The 22189-nt window shown below is 38.7% G+C and overlaps 1 protein-coding gene across 3 annotated transcripts in view; it reads left to right on the forward strand.

Annotated features, from left to right (window-relative positions):
- RYK (receptor like tyrosine kinase) overlaps positions 1-22189 on the forward strand; it is an 88594-nt gene that overhangs the window by 62424 nt on the left and 3981 nt on the right. For all 3 annotated transcript variants that reach the window (XM_053929715.1, XM_053929714.1, XM_053929716.1), the window contains 3 exons: positions 1156-1288; positions 5023-5132; positions 5297-5456. In XM_053929715.1, coding sequence (XP_053785690.1) covers positions 1156-1288; positions 5023-5132; positions 5297-5456 — 403 coding nt within the window. The remainder of the gene's footprint in view (positions 1-1155; positions 1289-5022; positions 5133-5296; positions 5457-22189) is intronic.

Raw genomic sequence — 22189 nt, forward strand, 5'->3', positions numbered from 1 at the left:
AATTGTCCTGCAAACACGTGAATTTTGTGTTTTGCTTTTCTATGAGATCAGCTTTTACTCATACTCTCTTAACAGTTCTTTGTGACCGTTTACTTGGTACATACTATTCAATTATGGGGTATCCTCTCCTTTCCTTACTTTTGGACATTCGAGTTGCTTGCAGCTTTTTGCTACTAATATTGCATTAACTGTCCTTGTTCACATAGCTTTCTTTTTTCCTTATTAAACATCTTGAGAAGCAGAATTTGCTAAGTTAAGGAACAGTGATGTTTTTTAAGGCTATGTTATTTCTGTGTTATTAAATATTTATTAAATGCTTGTTTTCTAAGGTACAGAATATGAGGCATTGGGTGTAAAAGTAAAGAGTCCCCGTTAGCTTTTGCCTTCTAGGAATTTTCAGCTTAATGGGGAAGATGAGGTAATTATATAAAAACTTACGTAACCATGGGAGGAATTAATGGTTATTTCCAGATACCAGTAGAAAAGGTATAATTAGGCAATAGGATGAAATGTATGTATTGTGCCATAAAATGAAAACAGGAGTAAGATTGTTTACCACATGCTTATTTAACTTTGCCTGTTATAGCAACATTTTATGGGTGGTGGGATTCCTATGTTAGAGGTATGGAAACTAAGGCCGAAGGAGATGGCCACACAGACAGTCAATTGTAAATTATGGATTTGGAAATAGGATTCTAAATACTCAGTGACCAGTTAAGACTCTCTTGGCTTTTGCAACAACTTCAGCTTCTTAGAGTCTTCTTGATTATCATATTCTTGTTCCACAGTCTGTATGGGGCTTTTTTTTTTTAGGTGTGATGATGGACAAAATGATATATTACCATAACATGCTCACGGTCAAACATTTGTCTCTGATTATCCTTTATTAGAGGGAAATAAAGAGTTAGTGTGGCTAGAATGTGTCTTCAGAGAATACAGTCCACAGGAAACAACTTTGAGTTTATAACTTTTCCCTAGTGCACATATGGGAAATGTTAAAGTCTAGTTTAAAAGAGCATTTACAATTTTACATTTTTAATAGTAATCATATTTTTAGATATGTTAGAGATTTTATTTTATTGCTTTATATTACAAATGAGCCCCTGAGGTTTAAGATTTCACTTGTCTTTCTCCTGATTTCTGATTATTTTATAGAAATCTTCTTCCTATTACCCACGTGTGTATAGAAGAAGGAGAAAAGCCCATGGTGATACTGCCTCACATGAACTGGGGGAATCTAAAACTGTTTCTACGGCAGTGCAAATTAGTAGAGGCCAATAATCCTCAGGTGAGAAAAATTTGCCAAATACAAGTTATCTACCAGTAGCTTCTGATACTATCTTTGAAAGTAGATGTTTAAATTTTAAGCATAAACGGTGTAAAGGCCTGTAAAAAGAAACTCAAAGTGAAATGACGTTATAACCTTTTGGGTTGGAGGAAGGTTGGTTTGTGATTCCTGCCTGAAGGTGTACACTGTGCTGATGCTGAAGTTTTTCCTCGCATACCCGTTGTGTGTTTATTCAGAGTCACCTCAGGCCCTCTGGGACACCCTCTCAGTCATTTTTCTGATAACTCTTGAGGGCGCTTGTACTGGATCTTCCTTCCAGGAGTAGAAACAGGCCCATTCGATCTATGTTTAGAGCCATTTGGTTCATATTGTACCAAAAGTCTGTGATGACTGAAGGGCATATTTTTAATATACTTAGCCGTAAGGTATAGTCACCTGAGAGTTTCTTTGTTGTCACTGCTTGTCCACATAGCTGTGAAGCATTTGGTTAGATTCCAAACACATTATGATGGCGGTGATAGTAAAGCGTAGGATGTGTTTTGCTGCCACTGTATTTTGTAGCCCTGTTAAGTTTGTTTCAAGACTTACAGTAATATACTTATTACAGTTGTCAGGGGAAAGCAGATTCAGAGGTTGCCGTGAGTATTTGGTTTGATAAACTTTGTATGTTGACAGGATTATAGCCAGGTTCCTAACGTGGGCTGGAGGCTGAAGCCCACCTGCATCACCTGGGGAAGAATTTCATTCCCCAGTGCGCAATATGGGCTCCAGAGGAGTACATCATTGCAGAGAGCTATAGGCTTGTATTAGTTTGACAATGGTCCTTAGGGGAGGGGATAACATCCTAATAAAAACTATTTTAGACTTCTAGTCAAGATGGCAGTGTAGACAGATGTGGCTCACCTCTTCACACAACCATATCAAAATTACAACTAAAATATAGGACAACCATTACTCAGAATGTCAGAAATTGAGTTGAATGAAAGTCTGACAACTACGGAATTAAAGAAATCAAATCCATCCAGACTGGTAGGAGGGGTGCAGAGGTGGAATAATCTGTTCCTTCACCCACGTGTGGTGGATAAAAATTAAGGAGGGATATCTCAGGAGTGAGGGGTCCCAGCCCCACACCAGTCCCCCAGCCTAGGGTTCCACTGCCAGGAAGATAAGTCTCCACAACTTCTGACTGCAAAAACCAGCGGGGATTGAGTAGATGGAAGAAACTGCTAGAGCCCCAAGCAGTTCCTCTTAACACACGTGGACTCACCTACTCAGATTCACTCCCTCTGAGCTCCTGCACTGGGCTAGCAGCTTGAAAGGCACCAGTGTGGCCTACTGGGAGAAACTGAAGTGTCTGGCATCAGGTAAGCAGAGGCCATTGTCCCTTTTCTAAACCCTCCCCCCACAGAACTGGCAAGCTGGTGTCATATCTGAGACCCCCATCAACTTGGCTAACACTGTTTGACCCGCCTTAGAGATCCCTAGAGACTCTGCCCCACCCAACTTAAGAGCCCACCTGAGCTGCTTTTCCAAATCAATGGCTGGTCTTGGCTTATGCTTCACAACTTCGTAAATCCTCTCCAATGAGCAACAGCTGGCTTCAGTGAGTCCAAGGCCCAGCACTAACAGCAGCCAGCCTAGATTCACAGCTTGGCTTTGCCTGGGAATCTCCAAGCCCAGCACAAGTAGCAGCCATCTCATATTGCTTTATAGCTCAGACAAAAACAGGTAGGGGCTGACCTTGGCCTGCACCAGGGCCAGCACACCCAACAGACAGCTACAGACCACATCGGAGCACCACCATCCTGCCCCTGCACAACTGATCCTCCACAGAGGATGGAGATTTATGGTCAGTGGTCACAGCCAATCCCTGCAGCTGACTGGCCTGGGTAAATCCCTCCCATTGATGTGCTTACTGCAACCAAGGCTCATCTACAAGAGGAGGGTGTACTCAGACACACGAAGGGTGCACCTTGAATACCCAGCTTGGGTGATAGGAGAGGCTGTGCCACTGGACCCTACAGGTCACCTACTACATTAGGCCATGCTACCAAGACACAGAGTCAACAGCAGCTCTACCTGATACATAGAAACCAACACAGGGAGGCTGCCAAAGCAAGGAGACAAAGGAACATGGCCCAAAAGAAAGAACAGATCAAAACTCCAGAAAAAGAGCTAAATAAAATGGAGATAAGCAGTCTATCAGATGCAGAGTTCAAAACACTGGTTATAAGGATGCTCAAGGAACTTAGTGAGGACTTGAGCAGCATTAAAGGAAGGAAGAAAGGAATAATACACTAATTGAAATAAAGAACAATTTACAGGGAAACAACACTAGAAGGAATGAAGCTGATAATCCAATAAATGATTTGCAACATAAGGAAACAAAAAACAATAAGAAGAACAATCAGAACAATAAGAAGAAAAAATAATCCAAAAAAGAAAAAAACAAAGATAGCATAAGCATCCTCTGGGACAACTTCAGAGGTCCAACATTTGCATCATAGGGGTGCCAGAAGGAGAAGAGGAAGAACAAGAGATTGGAAATCTATTTGGAAAAAAGTAGTGAAAGAAAACTAACCTAATTTGGCAAAGGAAATAGACTTGCAAGTCCAGGAAGCACGGAGAGTCCCAAACAAGTTGGATGCAAAGAGGCCCACTCCAAGACACATCGTAATTAAAATACCAGAGGTTAAAGATAAAGCGAGAATCTTAAATGCAGCAATAGAAAAGCAGTTAGTTACATACAGGGGAGTTCCCATAAGACTGTCAGCTGATTTCTCAAAAGAAACTTTGCAGGCTAGAAGGGATTGGACAGAAATATTCAAAGTCATGGAAAGCCAGGGACCTATAGCCAAAATTGTGCTACCCAGCAGAGCTATCATTTAGAATGGAAGGGCAGATAAAGAGCTTCCCAGATAAGAAAAAACTAAAGGAGTTCATCATCACCAAACTATTTTTATATGAAATGTTAAAGGGGCTTTAAGAAAATGAAAAAGATCAAAACTAGGAACATTAAAATGACCAAAAAGTACGTATCTGTCAACAACTGAATGGGAAAAAGAAACCAAACAGGAACAGAGACAGAATCATGGATACAGAGAACATTTTCATGGTTGCCAGATGGGAGGTGCTGTAAGGGAATGGGTAAGGAGGTGAGGGGATTAAGAAGTACAAATAGGTAGTTACAGAATAGCCATGGAGATGTAAAGTACAGAATAGGAAAGGGAGTATTCAAAGAATTTATATGCATGACCCATGGACAAGAACAATGGTGGGGTATTACCTGAGGCAGGCAGCAGGGGATGCTGGGTGGAGGGGGGGCCAAGGGGGAAAATCAGGACAACTGTACTATCATAATCAATAAAATATAATTAAATAAAAATAAATAAATAACTATTTTAAAAGGACTAGTTATTGAGTAATAAGCATTTGAAATATTACCTTGTGAATTCAGCATTGAACAGACACTTAGAGCAGCTACTGTATGTGCTGGGTGTTGGGGAGATTTACCTAACAGATGAGAGAAGTAAATGTTAAACTACTTTACAGAATGGTAAAGACTATAGTAAATGTGACTACAAGGGACGCATTTGTGGTCAAAAGTGGCTTTTTTTTTAAGTGTGTAGGTATTAAAAGTATTTTGGGATGGAGTGGAATTAAGTAATAAGATAAGCAGCTGCTATCACAACTTCTGTGGTAACTGCAAACGTCGTCATTTTCTGTTCCCACAGGCGATTTCTCAACAAGACCTGGTCCACATGGCTATTCAGATTGCCTGTGGGATGAGCTATCTGGCCCGAAGGGAGGTCATCCACAAAGACCTGGCTGCCAGGAACTGTGTGTAGGTGCCATGGGCTCATCACTGGCATTTGATGTGTCATGTTCCTTGGATTTGGGGTTCTTTCCAGAAGTAACACTGGAAATTATGTTGTACTTAAGGGTGATCATGACCCAGATTTTTTAAATACTCTGATTGCATTTGGTATTTATGTCTTTACTTTTCAGCATTGATGATACACTTCAAGTTAAGATCACAGACAACGCCCTCTCCAGAGACTTGTTCCCCATGGACTATCACTGTCTGGGGGACAATGAAAACAGGCCGGTTCGGTGGATGGCTCTGGAGAGCCTGGTGAATAATGAGTTCTCCAGTGCTAGTGATGTGGTAAGTGCTCAAACCCCCGGATGGCAGCAAAATGGAAATGAGGCTTTCTGGTTTGAAGTATTTCCTTTTTTTTTTTTTTTCTTTCTTTAAATCTAGGAACTTTTCCCTGAAGTTTTTCATTGAGAAAGCAAATGTAGTTAGCTCCTAGTCAGCCAGGTTATGATGAGAGGCTGGGGGCCAATCCGTGGCCCATTATTGTGTGTAACCTCACTAGGAGGTGGGCAGATGCCAGCATCCCAGTGTTATAGGTAGCAACATTGAGGCTCTAGGATTTGATTATTTTTCTTTTCTTATTGAAGTCTCAGAATGACCAAGTGGTTCCCAGATCATAAAGATTTATTGTTTTCTTTTTAAAATGACCTCTTCGAAGTATTATGGCCCGTGTAGCTTATAATTCCTCAGATGTCACTCCCTTCCCCTCTGTCGGTTTCTGGGTGGCTCTGCCCGTTTGAGCAGATCCAATAGTGAGATTCTTCGTACTTAGCGATGTATAGTTTCAGAGGTCATGTGTACTTGTGAGTGTTTTGCAGACATTTTTTATTGTTTTTAAATTCTGTCACTTCGTGGTCTGGTTTGAAAGATTAATTTATTTTCCTGTCTCTTGCTGCACTTTATTACTGTAGTTAACATTCAGAGATCAGGTTAAACTGCTGATGAGATAGGTAAGTTGTACAAAACTGAGTTGTACAAGTGCAGGGAGCCATGGGAATGTGTTCGTGGTCAAAAAGTAGCTTTTTATAACAATCACTGTGTAGGTATAAAGAAGTATTTGGGGACGGGGTGGGATTGTGGAATAAAATAAGCAGCTGCCATCATAATTTTTGCGCTAACTGCAAGCACTGAATGGTCATCCCTCAGTGATATCTGTTAGTGTTACATGTAAAATCTCAATAGAATAATTTGCTTCAAAGTTAGAACTGTAAAAAAAAAGTGCTTACTTTATCATTATATATTGTGTCTTGAAATATTTTATTTATAGTATAGAGTAATCCTTTTACTTCTAAGTGTGTGTACTTTAAGGATTACCCTTTAATAAACTCTTTCCCTCAGGACATTAGTGTCCTGTGTCTGCTGTAACAAATTGCACGGTCTTGGTGGTTTACAGCGACAGAGATTTATTTTCTCAGAGTTGAATTCCAGAAGCCAAATATTTGGAGTCAAGATGTAGGCAGGGCTGTGCTTCTCCAGAGGCTCTAAGAGGCAAACTTTCCTCACCTCTTTCAGCTTCTAGAGGCTGTTGGCGTTTCCTGGCTTGCAGCTGCCCTTCTCCCTGCTCCATATTCATGTCACCTTCTCCTCCTCGTGTGATTGTCTCCCAAAACTCCCTCTGCCTCTCTTGCAACGATACGTGTGATTGCATTCAGGGCCCACCTTCGTAATCCACTGTAAGCTTCTGTTCTCAAGGCCCTTAACGGAATCACTTCTTTTGCCATATAAGGTGATCCTTACAAGTTTCAGGGACTCGGATGTGGACATATCTTTGGGGCCACCATTCAGCTTACTGCACTCCGTAATTGAACTTCAGATTTCTGTAATGAAAAGCTGATATTTTTGTTTAAAATCCTTGAAATAAGAATGATTTGGTGAGGTAGAAACCTTCTATTATCAATTAAAATCTACTTACATTTTTTTCTTTTTCAGAAGCTAGGTTAGCTATTTGATATATATTGTGCCTTTATCACGTACCAAGTGTCCTGATAAAATGTGTTCACTTGATGTGGGTGAACAATTTATTTGATTATTTTTTTACTTTTTTTCTATTAAGGTGTTTTATTGTGCATATCTTCAAAATACTTAGTTTTAACTTAATTTAAAATCAACCATTCGCTGAAAAAAAACCCCATCTGACACTTGTCAGATGGGCAGAGTAAATATGAATGATGGAGAAAGGGATGCTTTGCTTCATGGGCAGCCGCAGGAGTTAACCTGCTAGAACCGTGCTTCACGTCGCCGTAGCCTTTCCTGGTCAGAGGCACAGGTGCGTGAGAGCATGGCTGGGGAAACACATCCGGACTCGTAGCTCTGTATAGCAGCGGGGAGACAGGCCTAGGCTGTTTTTTCAGAGTTTTCATAACAGAATAAAACTTTTCTAACATTAACGTCAGGAAGTTAAAATTTCAAGTAAAGCAGTGCAAATGTGCAAAGCACCACACAGTTTTAATGGTTACCTAAAGAAAGCCTGGAACTTTTCTTTGTCGGGGAGGGATTGCTTTTTTGCTTTTGATTTTTCTCATAATATAAAAAGGGAAAGCAGGGTTTGATTTTAGGCCAGCACACAGCTGCTGTATTGAATATTAGTAGGGACCAATTGTACTGTTTGATAAGGTGCTTGTGTTTTAAGGTTGCCAAATCTTTATTCTGAAGTTATGAATTGTAGCTGGAATTCTTCACCTGTTTCTACATTAAGCAAAGCTGTTTTTATGGGGGGAAAAGTGGATTTAACTTTGGTTTTAGAACATAGTTTTAAAAAACAGTATCAGTTGAGTTAGAGCAATATGGTTTTCAAATTTACCCCTTTAGTAGAAAAGCCTACTTCTAAACTTTTTTTTTCCAGCTCAGAACTGATTACAAAATATTACGGTTAATAATTTAATTTATTGGGATGATATTTGTTCACAAAACCATATAGGTTTCAAATGTACAACTCAATAAAATATTTCTGAACATTTTTTAATGTAGAGAAGTAAAAAGTTTTCCTTAGTGTTTTTTAAAAAATCTCATTCCATAGTTGATGTAAAGGTTAATTCACTCATCTCTTTGGGATGTTAATAAATTTTTCAATGGCTGATTTAAAGTATTGATGATTTTTTTACTCAATGAAATATAGTATGGTTGCCTTAGTAGAAATTAGTTGGCAGTTGAGGTAAACCCAAAACTAGTCTAGTGGGCAGAAAATGGAAGATGATTCTTAGATGACAGTTTATCAGTATGCCGTGTAGCTGCAGTCTAGGGTGGTTTATTCTTCTCCCGCAAAGAGTATTGAGTACAAAGTACAAAGAATATACTTCTTCCTTTTTAAAAAATATTTTTTTAATTTATTTTTAGAGGGGGTGGGCGGGAGAAAGACAGAGAGTAACATCAATGTGTGGTTGCCTCTCACATGCCCCCTACTGAGAACCTGGTCTGCAACCCAGGCATGTTTTTTATATATTTATATTTATATTATGATCAAATATTTGAAAGGAGTGCAGAGTGAAAGTTCAGTTAGATGATACACTCTCAATCAGTGAGACTGTACTTACTGACACATCTCTAAGCAGCGGGACCTATACCTTTTCAGCTAGGCATCCTGCCTGTGTTAGCTGGTGAAGTCTGTGCTGAGGACACGTGGTTGAGTTAAGCAAATATTTCAAAGTTACATTTAAAATTAGTTATTTTTTCATTATTATATTTTATACATTTGCAACAGTTCACAAATTTTACATAAGAATCTGCCTTCTGTCAGAATGTAGTCATGCCAAATACCTTGTTGCTCCTTGATCATTTGACAGCTTTATTTTAAAAAATCATGAACTTAATGGTAAGCAAATTAACAGGTGAATTACTTTAAAATTATAATCATTTTTAGCATGTTTTGGCATAAACTTACTTGAAATGTCTGTGTGACCCAGATTCTTCAGAGCCGTACTTAGAGTGCGATGGTGAGACTGCCCATTGATGGACATTTGTCAGGGTTTAACTCCTGCAATGTTCAGGTTTTTCTCCTGTAGATTCTCACCAGTTCATTTCCTTTAAAATTGTTTGTTTGTGTGTGTGTGTGTGTGTGTGTACACATATATATTTCCCCCCTCAAATAGGTTTTGCCTTGGATAATGGATATTTAAGGGAATAGGAATACCCTTCTGTTTCCTTGTGACGATGGGGTGGTTTTCAGTGTAAAAATCCTGCTTTTCATTTTTTATGGGACTGACTATTATTTTAATTCCTGTATTAAAGCACAAATGTTAAAGATTGCTTTTTAACTTTTGTATTGAAAATAGGAGACAAATGAACGACAACAACAAAAAGAAACAGAAACAAGCTCATAGAGAACCAAACTGATGGTTCCCAGAGGAGAAGGGAGGTGGGGGGGGGTGCTGGTAAAGGTTAAGGGAATTAAGAAGAACAGACTTGTGGTTATAAATGTTTTGGCAGATATAATGTCCAGGAGAGGGAATACAATCAATAATATTATAAAAACTGTGTGGTGACAGATGGCTGCTAGACTTAACTGTGGTGATCACTTCATAAGGTATATAAATGTTGCATCACTGTGTTGTACGTCTGAAACTAATACAACTATAGTGCATTAATTATAATTAAAATACATTTTTAAATAGTTCAAAAAAGAAAAATGAGCATGCATAACCATTATGCTCTGTTCCCACTTTTTCTTTATGGATAGAGTTGGGAGTTGAAAAGCTACACTTAATATCCACTTTGGGGCTGAAAAAACCTCATGCAGAGTCCCATGCAAAACAAGTAATATAACCTCATTCCCACCAGTCTCCACACATGTAAAATACATATTTTAGGTATAAATGTAACAACTAAATAATTATATTACTTCCTTGGAAGGGACATTTTCTTTGTCCTTTAAAAAAAACCTTAACATTTTTGCATTTCTTTATAAGTTAAAAACTTTGCATGATTTGTTTGGAAATATATTAATGTTTTCCATCTTAAAAATAATACATCATATCTCTGGGTTGTGTTTTCACAATTTTTAATGGAAAGTTTCAATATTTCAATATGTCAAGATTCTTACAATGTTAAAATCAGCTTTTAACTGTTGAACTTAGGAAATATGCACAACTAGATTTGACTAGTTATAAATCTCTTTCTAATTTTTTAAGGTATGACGTCATCATAGGCATTCTTAAGAATTTCTGGATATTGTTTTTATTCTGATTTTATCAGATGTGAATACCACCATAGATTTTTTTGTGACTTTTCCTTTATTTGAAAATAATTTTTTTGATTTATATCTTCTTTGAATTTTTTAGTAGCTAATTATAGTAGCTAACATAATTTTGTTACGAGACTACCTTGTATTAAGAGACTAAATCATCAAGAATGCAAAAGTAAGAGTTTCTTTCTTGTTGGTTTTCTTGTCTTTATGGTATTTCACTGTGTTTAAAAAGCATTTTCTTGAGAAAAACAAGTCAAGGAAATGATTTTAATGCTAACCTTATCAGTGTGGTTTATGGCCATGAAGAGATCCTTTAATACAATGAACAGTTATTTGAGCAGTTTTTAGGGTGCTGCACAAATTAAAATGTGTTCTTGTGCCTTTATGCTATTTTTTTGGTAAACATTAGACATTACTTAGAAGGAGGGAAATCTGTAAAGTTATCCCGACGGTGTGTATATAGCAGAGTGCTTCTCATTACTTGTGGCTGCCCAGGCCCATGGAAAGTCATTGCCACACTCTGAGCAGAGCTGGGCAGGAAAAACTCACATTCACAACATACCTATGAAGAGTGGTTTTCTGAACTACTCCAGTATCAAAGACAAAACTATAGTTTTCAGAGAATGCTTACTATTTTTAAAAGTATGGGAAACTTTATATTATTTCTTCATTATATTTTTAGAATAATGCTTAGAAGCCCAATATTTATTTATTTGTTTCCAGTATGGTTGCAGATTTTATGCATCAACAGTCTTAAGACTTACTATTCAAATATTAAATTCGCATCAAGAGGAATTGCTATAAAGACATTAAGAACAAGCTAAAGTGGTGACAGTGTCATTCAGGCATTAGGAAATAAAGATTTAAAGTTTAATATTAGGAATATGCTGTTTGGCTTTATTTAATAGTATTATTTTAATACTCCTAATATTTCCTGAGAATGAGAATAAATGGGTTTACTTCAGGAACAGTTCATATATTTTCAGAGGTGACTGGTTGCTGTTTTCTTTGATTGAGTAGTTGCCCTTGATGTATTTCCTGTGTTTGGTTCTCCCTAAGAATAGATATTTTCCTTAAGATATCTTGTTAAATAACATTCCTGCCCTGCCCTTTATATTAATGTTCTCCTCAAACAGACCCAGGGTTCTGGTAGAACAATGTCTAAGCATCTTGTACAGTGAAGGAAAGTGTCGTAAATAGCAGAAATGTACGATGGCCTTCAGGCATTCAATATTGGCTCTTCTGTCTTCTAATCACAGATCCTAGGACAGATTTATCGTATAAGTAGTCTGCTGTCAGTTATATATGACACTGTGTGCCCAAAGGTAGCTGCACTTTGATGTGAAGTTAGCAACACGTGCTAAATTTGATACCTGCTGCAGTCAGTGCATTTTGTATACAGACATCGTACATCTGGGTACATTTGTTCAGTTGTAATAAAAAAAATATTTACCACAGTGATAAATCTGTAGGAGTATTAAGAGATTTAGGTAACAGTTACCATTGAAGAATTATTAAAAAGGACCCAACCCCTTTAAGGGTTACTTGTATAAATTTTCTAGATCTTAAAATTTAAGTAATGAAACCCTTTTAAAGTAACATTATCCTATTGATGTATATTTCGGTTATAGTTATTGAAAAGGCCTAGAAAATAGGTGTCTGGAAAATTAAAATTCACAAAATAAAATCTTTAAAAATTTGGATATTTAGGGAGGGGCATCTGTTAATAAAGCCTGTACCTTGTGCACAGTGGAGTGTCAGTTTTGAACACTTGTGAATATTTATTAATGTTCGAAAGTTGAGTAAACTTAATCTCCCACTGCTGGGAATATTTCGGTCTTCACAGTGAACTCTTAAAGCGAGTTAGCAGAGACAGAGCCAACTGCCTGCCCTGTTTTTCAGAGCCTCTGTTCCTTACCTCATCGTCCCTTTTTTAGCTTCATATTTCCTATTGTACTTTTCCTTAGATTCTGCATTTCAGCCACTCTGGAATTCCTACTGGGTCCAAACATACTGGGTACCTTTATGACCTTTGATTTTGTTGTCTTTGGATTCCACAGAGAATTTTGTACCTACCTAATCCCACCTATCACATGCTGTCTTACATATTTATGGGCAAGTCATTCTTCCCAGAATGGGCAGTGGGAACTCTGCCTTACTCATTTTCCCTCAGCAGATGTTCCAGTTACAGAGTTGCAGTTGACGTACATATGTATGCCTTTTGGATCATTTATTTTAAGAACATTCACAGCCTGCAGTGCTGATCTTATCCTTGGAGAGCTGTGTACTTTACTGTGTAAAAGAACCCGAAATGGCTTCACACTGTCCTTGTATTTCTATGCTGGATCCTCACATTTCTCCTTGTCTCACTCCCACAGACTTCGCATCAGAGATCCCATCTGTTTTCTTGACCACAGGTGTTATTTGAATAAATGACTTAATTCACCCCTGTGGTCTAAGGCTCTCCCCCTTTAACTATTAGATAATGTTGCATAGATGTCTACTCTGCCTTTTTACCTAGGGCCCGTGTTTCTGAAAACTTTAGTGTAATCTTTGATTTGTACTTTTATTTGTTCTGCTTTTGCAGTGAACCCTGAGTCACTGTGAAGATGCAACATGATTGAGGACAGCAGGTAGACTCTCTGGTTTGTGGAAAGCATAATTAATTTGATGTGGGGCATTGAATTCCAGAAACTGATATGTAGAGTGTGGGTCTGGAGCTCTGGAAAGGCATACAAGCAGGATGTTAGAAAATGGACATCAGCTCCCTACAAGTGGTGACTGAACAAGAGCATTTGATCTCAGAGCATAGAGAGAAGGAAGCCAAAGGGGTAGGAAATGTTTCTTCTTCTTCTTTTTTTTTTTTTAGATTTTTATTTATTTATTTTCAGAGAGAGGAGAAGGGAGGGCTAAAGAGAGGGAGAGAACCATCAGTTGGTTGCCTCTTGCACACCCTCAGCCAGGGACCCGGCCCACAACCCAGGCATGTACCCTGATAGGTAATTGAACCAGTGATCTTTAGGATCACAGGCCTGCGCTCAATCCACTGAGCCACCCAGTCAGGGCACAAATATTTCTTTTTAGTGAGAAAAGAAATAAAATGGAAAAATTTAACGAGAATCCAGAGAATGCTATGTCATAGAAGCCAAGGAAGGAAATAGTTTTGAGGAGGATTTAGTCTATAAACGTATGTGCAGCCCTGGCTGGTGTAGCCCAGTAGATTGAGTGCTAGCCTGCGAACCAAAGGGTCGCTGGTTCAATTCTATATTGTGTTGTTTGGTTTGGTTTTTTTAGGCTAGGGAAGCAATGGGGAGGAAGACTGGACATGTGGTATTGGAGGGGAGGTCCAAGAGATGACAGGTATGTGTGCCCAGGAGTCCAGGTAAAAGTATATAGTCTTGGCACAGGAGGTATACCTCTCTCCTTAGATGGGCATAAAGCAAGAGATAGGAGAGAGAAGATACAGGAGGTTCTTGAAGAAGGATCTCTCATTCAGCTCTCCCAGTAGCTGTTAGAGAGCTTCAGTTTGCTGAATATATGTATAATTGGGGTCCCCAAAGACATGGAATGGAGGATAGGGGGTGGACAGAAAGAACAGTGTAGACCTAGCTACTGAAGTGTTTCCAAATTTGGTGAAAACAATAAACCCACATATCTAAGAACTCAGACTCCAAACACAGGAATCCTTAAGAAACTAAACCATAGTCACATTATAATCAAATTACTCAAAACTAGTATAAAGAGAAAATCTTAAAAGTAGCCTGAAAAAAACAAAGCAAAAACATTCCTCTGTAATGTGTTTAACAAAGGAACCAAGGAAAGAACGGCAGCAAATTTCTCTCTGCAAGCTATGCAAGAGAGAAAACAATGAAGCAACATCATGTGATATGTACTTTAAGAGTCCCTGGCCAGCTAGCTCAGTTGGTTAGAGCATTGTCCTGATATGTCAAGGTTGCAGGTTCTGTCTTCAGTCAGGTCACATACAAGAAACAACTGATGAATGTATAAATAAGTACAACAACAGATTGATGTTTCTCTCTGTCCCTCTCCCCTTTCCTCACACTCTAAAAATAAATAAATTACGCCCTGGCTCATGTGGCTCAGTGGATTGAGTGCCAGCCAGCAAACCGAAGGGTCGCTGGTTCAATTCCAAGTTGGCACATGCCTGGGTTGTGGGCCAGGTCCCAAGTAGTGGGTACATAAGAGGCAACCACACATTGATGTTTCTCTTCCTCTCTTTCTCCCACCCTTCCCCCCTCGAAAAAATAAATAAATAAATAAAATCTTTTAAAAAATTAATTAATTTTAAAAAGTAGTAATAAAGTACCATAAGAAAAAAAAAACTATGAATGTAGACTTCTATACCCAGGAAAAATGTCTTTCAAAAATGAAAGAGAAATACTGACTTCAGTCCCACTGCACAGGAAGTGTTGGAGGAAACCCTTTAGGTACCAGTGATACCACACAGAAACTTGGGTCTACACAAAGGAACAAAGGGCACCAGAAATGTTAACTGTAAGGGCAATACATAAGATTTTTTCTTGTTACTTAAATCTCTTTAAAAGATAATCGAAAACATTTCAATGCCGCGCTCTCTGTAACTAATCAAACAGAAAATCAGTAAGTTGAATGACAGCATCAACCCTCCTGATGGTTGAACAACTACAGAACCCCCATTCCAACAACAGCAGAATCCGTTATTTTTCAAGTGTACACGGAATGTTTACTAGGCTGGACCATATTCTACACCATAGAACAAGTCAGTACATTTAGAAGGATTTCATTCATACAAGGTAGGGTTTTGTGAGCACAATGTAATGAATTTAAAAATTGAAAAGAATCTAGAAAATCCCAAATGTTTAGAAACTAGACACTTCCAGGTAATGTAGTGCAGGTGTCAAAGAAGAAAGCCAAAGGGAAATTATAAAATACTTAGAATAGAATTAAACACATTTCAAAAATTTGGGGATGATGCTGCTCAAGGGGGACATAGATACTATTATATATCAATATTAGAAAAGAGGGAAAGTCTCAAATTAGTGACCTTAGTTTTCATCTTAAGAAAATATAAAAAGAAAAAATTAAACCCCAAGTGAGTAGATGAAGGGAAATAATAAAGATTAGAAGTCAGTGAAGTGTGAAACAAAAATAATAGAGAAAATCAGTGAAACCAATGCTTAACTCTTCGAGTATATCATTAATGATAAGCCTCTTGCCAGACTGAAAAAAAAAGTTGCAAATTAACAATATATTGAATGAGAGGTAACATCATTTATAGATTCTCCTGGGTATTAAGTAGCAAAATATTATGAACAACTGTTTCCCTGTAAATTTGGACACTTGGCTGAAATGGCAGATTTTTTTGTAAGATAAGCTCACTCAAGGAGTGGATGATCAGAATAGCTGTATATATGTGTGTGTATATATGAAATGGAATTTTTAAAAGTTAAAATCCTGTCCTAAAAGCAAACTCTAGGTCCACAGTGAATTCTAGGGCATTGCTGAGTACCTCCAAACATTTCAGGAAGAAATAATACAAACTCGACACAATTTTCAGAAAATTGAGGAAAGAGTACTTTCTAATTCATTTTATAAGGTCAACATTATCTGAAACAGTGTCAGAGAAGGATCAGCTCAGTAGTCCTCATGATCATAGATTCAAAAATTTTAACCTAAAGTTTAGCAAGTAAAATCCAAAAATACATTTGAAAAATGATAATATGACCACATAAGCTTTATCCCAAGGATGTAAGTTTTACCACTTGAAAATCAAACAGGGCAATTTACTGTGTTAATACACTAAAAAAGAAAAAAACAGCCCTGGCTGGTGTGGCTCAGTGGATTAAGTGCCGACCTGTGAACCAAAGTTTGCTGGTTCGAGTCCCAGTTAGGGCATATGCCTAAGTTGCAGGCCAGGTCCCCAGTAGGGGGCGCGCAAGAGGCAACACACATTGATGTCTCTCACTCTTTCTCCCTCCCATCACCTCTCTCTAAAAATAATTAAATAAAATCTTTTTAAAAAATCATCTTATACAGAAAAGTATTAAAAGAAAATTAAAAACTCATTACTAATAAAAGTTGCTAGCAGTCTAGGAATGGAAGACAACTTCCTCATCTGATAAAGGGCATCTGCTAAACCTAAAACTTATAACTAAAATCATACTTAATGCTGAAAGACAGGACTCTCTTTACCTGGTACTTCCTGGTGGAAACCTAATATGGTACATTGACTTTGGGAAATAGTTTGGCAAATTTTTTTTGAATCTTTATGGGTGCTTTATTCATAAAGTTTCTGAATGGTGATCTGAGAAGATGGCAAGTTTGTACCCTAACAGTCCATCTTAAATTACATTTTAAGCCGACCTTTTTTATAAGGAGAAGAAAAGTGTAGGTAAGAGGTTTGGAATTCAGGGGAAAAGTTAATCAGATAAAAGCTGCAGCATTCTCTCATCTGTGCCTTGGGCGGTGGTCTTTATCTGTGTCCTGGGCGTCTCACCCTGGAGTACAATGCCTCTGATGCCATCTTGATGGCTTGCAGTCCTCCTGGGGCACAAAGGTATAACTGCTTGTGGTCTTCCGGAGTCAAGGTGGGTCATACCTTCAGTTCCTGAAACAATAGCTTTTTACATACATTGATTACTAAGCTTATTAGCTATTACCTGAAACTAAAATTTTTTTCCAACATTTGAGTCCCCCATCATTCCCCCACTGTAAATTTAAACTATCTTATTTGAGATCAGTTTCATATCAAAGTACTTATTCTGTATACTGTTGAGCATGTATCTTAGCACTAGACCTTCTGGTAGGGGGCTTAGGAATTCGTTTAGTTGCAGATCCACATACGGGGGCACATTGTATGCAACAACAAGCTATGATAAAGCACAAGACAGTTTTTAGCACAGCTGACAAAACTTTCACACTCTTCAGCTGGGGCTGCTTTAGTGACTTTTAAGGAAAACACTTCCCTGTCCTTCAGAGTTACCATAGGTCCCCAATTTACAAATATCAGGGTAGGTTATTTTCATATTTGCTTAAAGTATAGTTTTGAAGGCTTTCCAGGGAAGTGCAAACACCTGTAAGACATGCACTGAACGTATGTTCAACATAACTTCTCCTGCAAGACAAAATTCAGAGATGTTTAGAAATTTTTGCCAAATATATCTAAATATTTTCATCTCATTCGAGAGGAACAAGTTCTTTATAACATGGGGTTAAACAAAAAGTAATGAAAAGACTGTAAGTCATTGTTTTCAAAAGATGACTTTCAGGTCTTCTTGAGGTTTGGCAGTCCATTGTTCCTCTGGTGCTTGCTTGCTTTTTTTTTCTAAGTATATCTTATTGATTGTGCTATTACGGTTGTACCATTTTTTCTCCCCTTTATCCCCCTCTGTGTGGTACCCCCATTTCCTCCAGCATTCCCCTCCCCTTAGTTCATGTCCATGGGTCGTACATATAAGTTCTTTGTCCTCTCCATTTCATATACGATTCTTAAACTCCCCCTGTCTATTTTGTACCTACCAATTATGATTCTTATTCCCTGTACCTTTTCCCCTGTTCTCCCCGCTCCCCCTCCCTTTTTCACTTTGATAGCCTTCACTTCTTTCTTTATTTTATAGTGTACTCAATCAGTTCTGTGAGCATCCTGATTACCAGTGTTTTGAACTCTGCATCTGATAAAATGGCTATCTCCTAGTCACTTAGTTCTTCTTCTGGAGTTTTTGGGGGCTTTTTTTCTCCTTTTGTTTTTTCTTCTGGGGTTTTGATCTGTCCTTTCATTTGGGACATATTTCTTTCTCTCAGCACACCTGTTACATTGTAAGGGGCGGAGCCTTAGGTATTCGCCAGAGCAGGGCAACCCGCTTTCCTGTGTTGTGGAGCTGTATGTGCAGGAGGGGTCAGAGAGGGAACAATGCCACTTGCTTGGCTCTCGCCCCACCTTCATTCACTCTCCCTGCTTCCCACAAGCAAGTTGCACCCTTCCAGGTGCTGCCCTGGTGCTGATTCCCAGGTGGGTGGGCTTGTGTACACTCTAGGACCCTGTGGGCCCCTCCAGTGGACTCTCCTGTCAGACTGGCAGTTTGTCCCACCACTGCAACCCCCAGAGATTTTTACAGCCAAAGGTTTTGAGGCTTTAGTTTCCCCACGCTGGAACCCTGGGTCAGTGGGTCTGTCTCTCTTCCCAGTTGTTGTTCCTCCTGGTTTATCCAAACGTGAAAGTGGGACCACCCCGCCGGCTGCCTGGCTGCCCATCTCTGCCCCTCCTACCAGTCTGGATGAATTTGGCTTCTTTAACTCCTTGGTTGTTGGACTCCCATACAGCTTGACTTCCTGGCAGTTCTGGTTTTTTTTTTTTTTTTAATTGGTTGTTATCCTTCTTCTGGTTATGAGAGGAAGTGAAACCGATCCACCTACGCCTCCATCTTGGCCAGAAGCAGTTTGGCAGTTTTTTAAAAAGTTAAACATATACAGTCATCGTACTGGTAGGTAAATGAAAACATACGTCCTTACCAGTACTTATATGCAAATGTTCATAGCAGCTTTATTTTTAGTAGCCGAACCTGGAAATTACTCAGATGTCCATCAACAGGTAAATGGGTAAACAAATTGCTATATTCATGCAATGGACAGGGAAGAACTGATGAAACATTATACGTACACCATGGATAAATGTTATTCTGAGTGAAAGAAGCTAGGGGAAAAAAAAGTACAGTTTGAATTATTCCCTTTGTATATAATTCTAGAGAATAAAAACTAATCTGTAATGACAGAGAGCAGACGGTTACTCGGGGTGGTAGGGGTGGGAGGAAAGGATTAGAGCAGGAAGAATCTTTTGGAGGTGACGGTATGTGTATTGATTTTGACAGTGGTTTCAGGGTGTATACATGTCAGAACTTACCAAATCGAGCACTTTATGTGCCGTTCACTGTATGTCAGCCAAACTACAATACACATAAAAACTGTCTTTGCTTGCTGACCACCTCTGCTAACATATGTAAGACCAGTTCCTTGCTGGATCTGAAGACACAGCTAGGACTCTTGTTAGAAATACTGTCTTCCAGGCTTCCGAACTTTTAGGATAGGACTCGGGAATCTGTATGTTAAACAAACGCCCCAGATGATTCTTCTCATCAGTCAAGCTTGGAAAGCGCTTGGCCCAGATTCAGTTAATTGCACTTTGGTGATCTGAACCCGTTTCCATGAGAAAGGGTTGTTAGGTATTTAGTATTAGCAGAAATTATGCTGTTACTGTGGCCAGGTGAAATAATTGGGAATTGGAAAAAATTTTTTCTCATCGTATATAGTATACTGAGGTCAGCCTTGCATTATAAGTTCTGAAGTAGCAGAGTGGAAATCTCTTAATACCCCCAATATTAGTTAACATTACATTATAGAATAAAAAAGAAATTTATTTATATGGTTTTTGACAAGACACATCAGAATATTTTAGTGCAAAAATGCCTTATATACTATATATTAAAAAGCTACACAATAACACAAGCTGGGAGAAGAAGAGTAAGATGATAGAGTTTGTTATTTTCTAAATGTTCTTTAAATAGACATAGTCTTACCCAACTCAAGGGGTTCCTGGTTTTTGCAAGGTAGTTTTATTTACTTGCAGCAAGTAAAGAAGATGGGATTCATATCCAAAGCTGTGCCTCTCTGCAGAGAGCCTTAGCCATTGCTTATATACACTATACGGTGCATTACGTGTTGATTTATCCTTTGTAATTGGCTGTTCTTATCTGGTTGAGTTCCTGTCAGCTCATCCTGTTTATAGCTCCATCTGCAAAATACTCTGCTGCATTTTAATATTTAGGAAGAATAGCACTTAGTAAGAATGGCCCAGACCTTGAGACCCTTCTATCTAATAGTAGCAGCAGCCTTTTATAAAACTCTGGAAAAAACAACTTGACCTTCTTATCGCTCCCTTTCCAATGACGTCAAACAAAAGGAAATTATAGAATAAGTCCGCCTAAATGGTTCAGTTATCAGAAGACATGAGAAAGCAAGTTTTCCACAAATCATCCGTGTGGAATTGGTCTTGATTTTTTTTTAAAGGGTTGGTGAGCCAACATGTAATTAATCACTTGTTGGCGTTTAAGGAAATGAAACCGCAGTGTACCCTGTGGTTTTATTTGGTGTTTATTAGCACTGCAGTTTTTAATCCGAGAACCTTAGATGAATGCTCAGCGACAATAATGTGGACAGAACAATGTGAAGGAAGTCATTTTTTAAAGTCAGCCTATGCTCATTGTACTGTTACGGGGTACCTGGGTACACTCCAGCTCTCAGAAACCACCAGCACGACTGCGAAAGTCCCTTACAGTCTGAAGTTGTTGAAACGCCCCCGCCTTGGCAGTGGATGGAGTTATTCCCCATTGCAAAGTGGAAGTGTCCATTTGCTACCGCTTCCCAGCGAGCGTTTCTTCCTCCAAAGTCTGGTCTGGATTGATTATTCCATTCCCACAGCTGCTGCCACAGTCAGTGAACACAACAGACCCATCTCATCTCCTGAAGAAGGGGTGGGAAACTCCTTCCAGCCAGTTTCACTTCTTGGGGCTCTGTTCTGTATAGTGAACTACCTTCCCTAAGGAAATTGGCCACTATTTAAAGAATTAAGCATTACAGGTACCGTTCACTGTCAATACTAAAAGTTCATGGAGAGTCAGGTATTAAGGTAGACAAATGCCTGTATGTAAGCACACAGTGTCCTTTAACTTTTATTAATGGGCATCATTTTGTCATGTTTAAGTGGAATAGAAGGTTTCCCTTTTAAACCAGTAAGTCTAAGGGAAATTCCAGTGGCTCTGTGTCTGGAGATTTAAAATCTACACATCCATCTCCATCTGTTCCCTGCCGCCCCCTCCTACCCCCCACCAAAAGTGTTGTTCCTCCCTCATGGTCACTGTTAATGAAAAAGATACTAAGTTCCAAAAGGCTGAACTCTTTGGTTTTGGTATTTAGGGTAATGTTGGCTTCAGAATGGGTTGTGAAGTGTTCCACCTTCCCAGAGAGTTCCTGTAGGGTTGTGTTGTGGATTGAATTTTATGCCCCACCCTCGCAAACTCTACAAAATAGATTGAAGTCCTAACCCTTAGAATCTCAGAATGTGACCTTATTTGGAAATAGGGTTTTTGCAGATAAAATGTTAAAATGAAGTCATACTCATGTAGGGTGGACTTTATGACTAGTATCCAGTACGACTAGTATCCTTATAAAAGACACGGACACGACATTTGAGGGGAGAATGTCATGTGGAACAGAGACAGAGATTGACATATTGCAAAGCAAATAACGCCAAGGATCGCCAACAAGCCACCCGCAGCTAGGAATGGGCGAGGAAGGCTACTCCCACAGGCTACAGAGGGGCAGAGCCCTGCGGACCCCTCCATCTCGGACTTCTAGCCTGCAGAACTGTGAGAACATAAACTCTGTTGGGTAAGGCACCCAGTTTGTGGGAATTCGTTGTGGCAGCACTAGGAAACTAATACAGATTTGTATTATTTTTTTCTTTCAAGTTTGATAGCATTCACCCAGTGAGACTGTTGGGATGCAGAGTTTTTTGTGGAAAGATTTTTTAATTATGAACTCAATTTCTTTAATAGCTGTAGGGCTATAAAGATTTTCTGTTTGCTCTTGTGTTGGTTTTGGTAATTTGTACATTTCAGGGAATTTGTCTATCAAAGTTATTAAATTTATTAGCATAAAGCTGAGTTCATAATATTTTTTGATGTCTATAGGATTTGTAATGACATTTTCACTTTCATTCCTGATCATTGGTAATTTGTATCTTTTTATTTTTTTGATTGGTCTACCTTAGTGGTTCTCAACTGGGAGCAAT

Source organism: Desmodus rotundus, chromosome 8 (genome assembly GCF_022682495.2).
Source record: "Desmodus rotundus isolate HL8 chromosome 8, HLdesRot8A.1, whole genome shotgun sequence".
Lineage (NCBI taxonomy): Eukaryota > Metazoa > Chordata > Mammalia > Chiroptera > Phyllostomidae > Desmodus > Desmodus rotundus.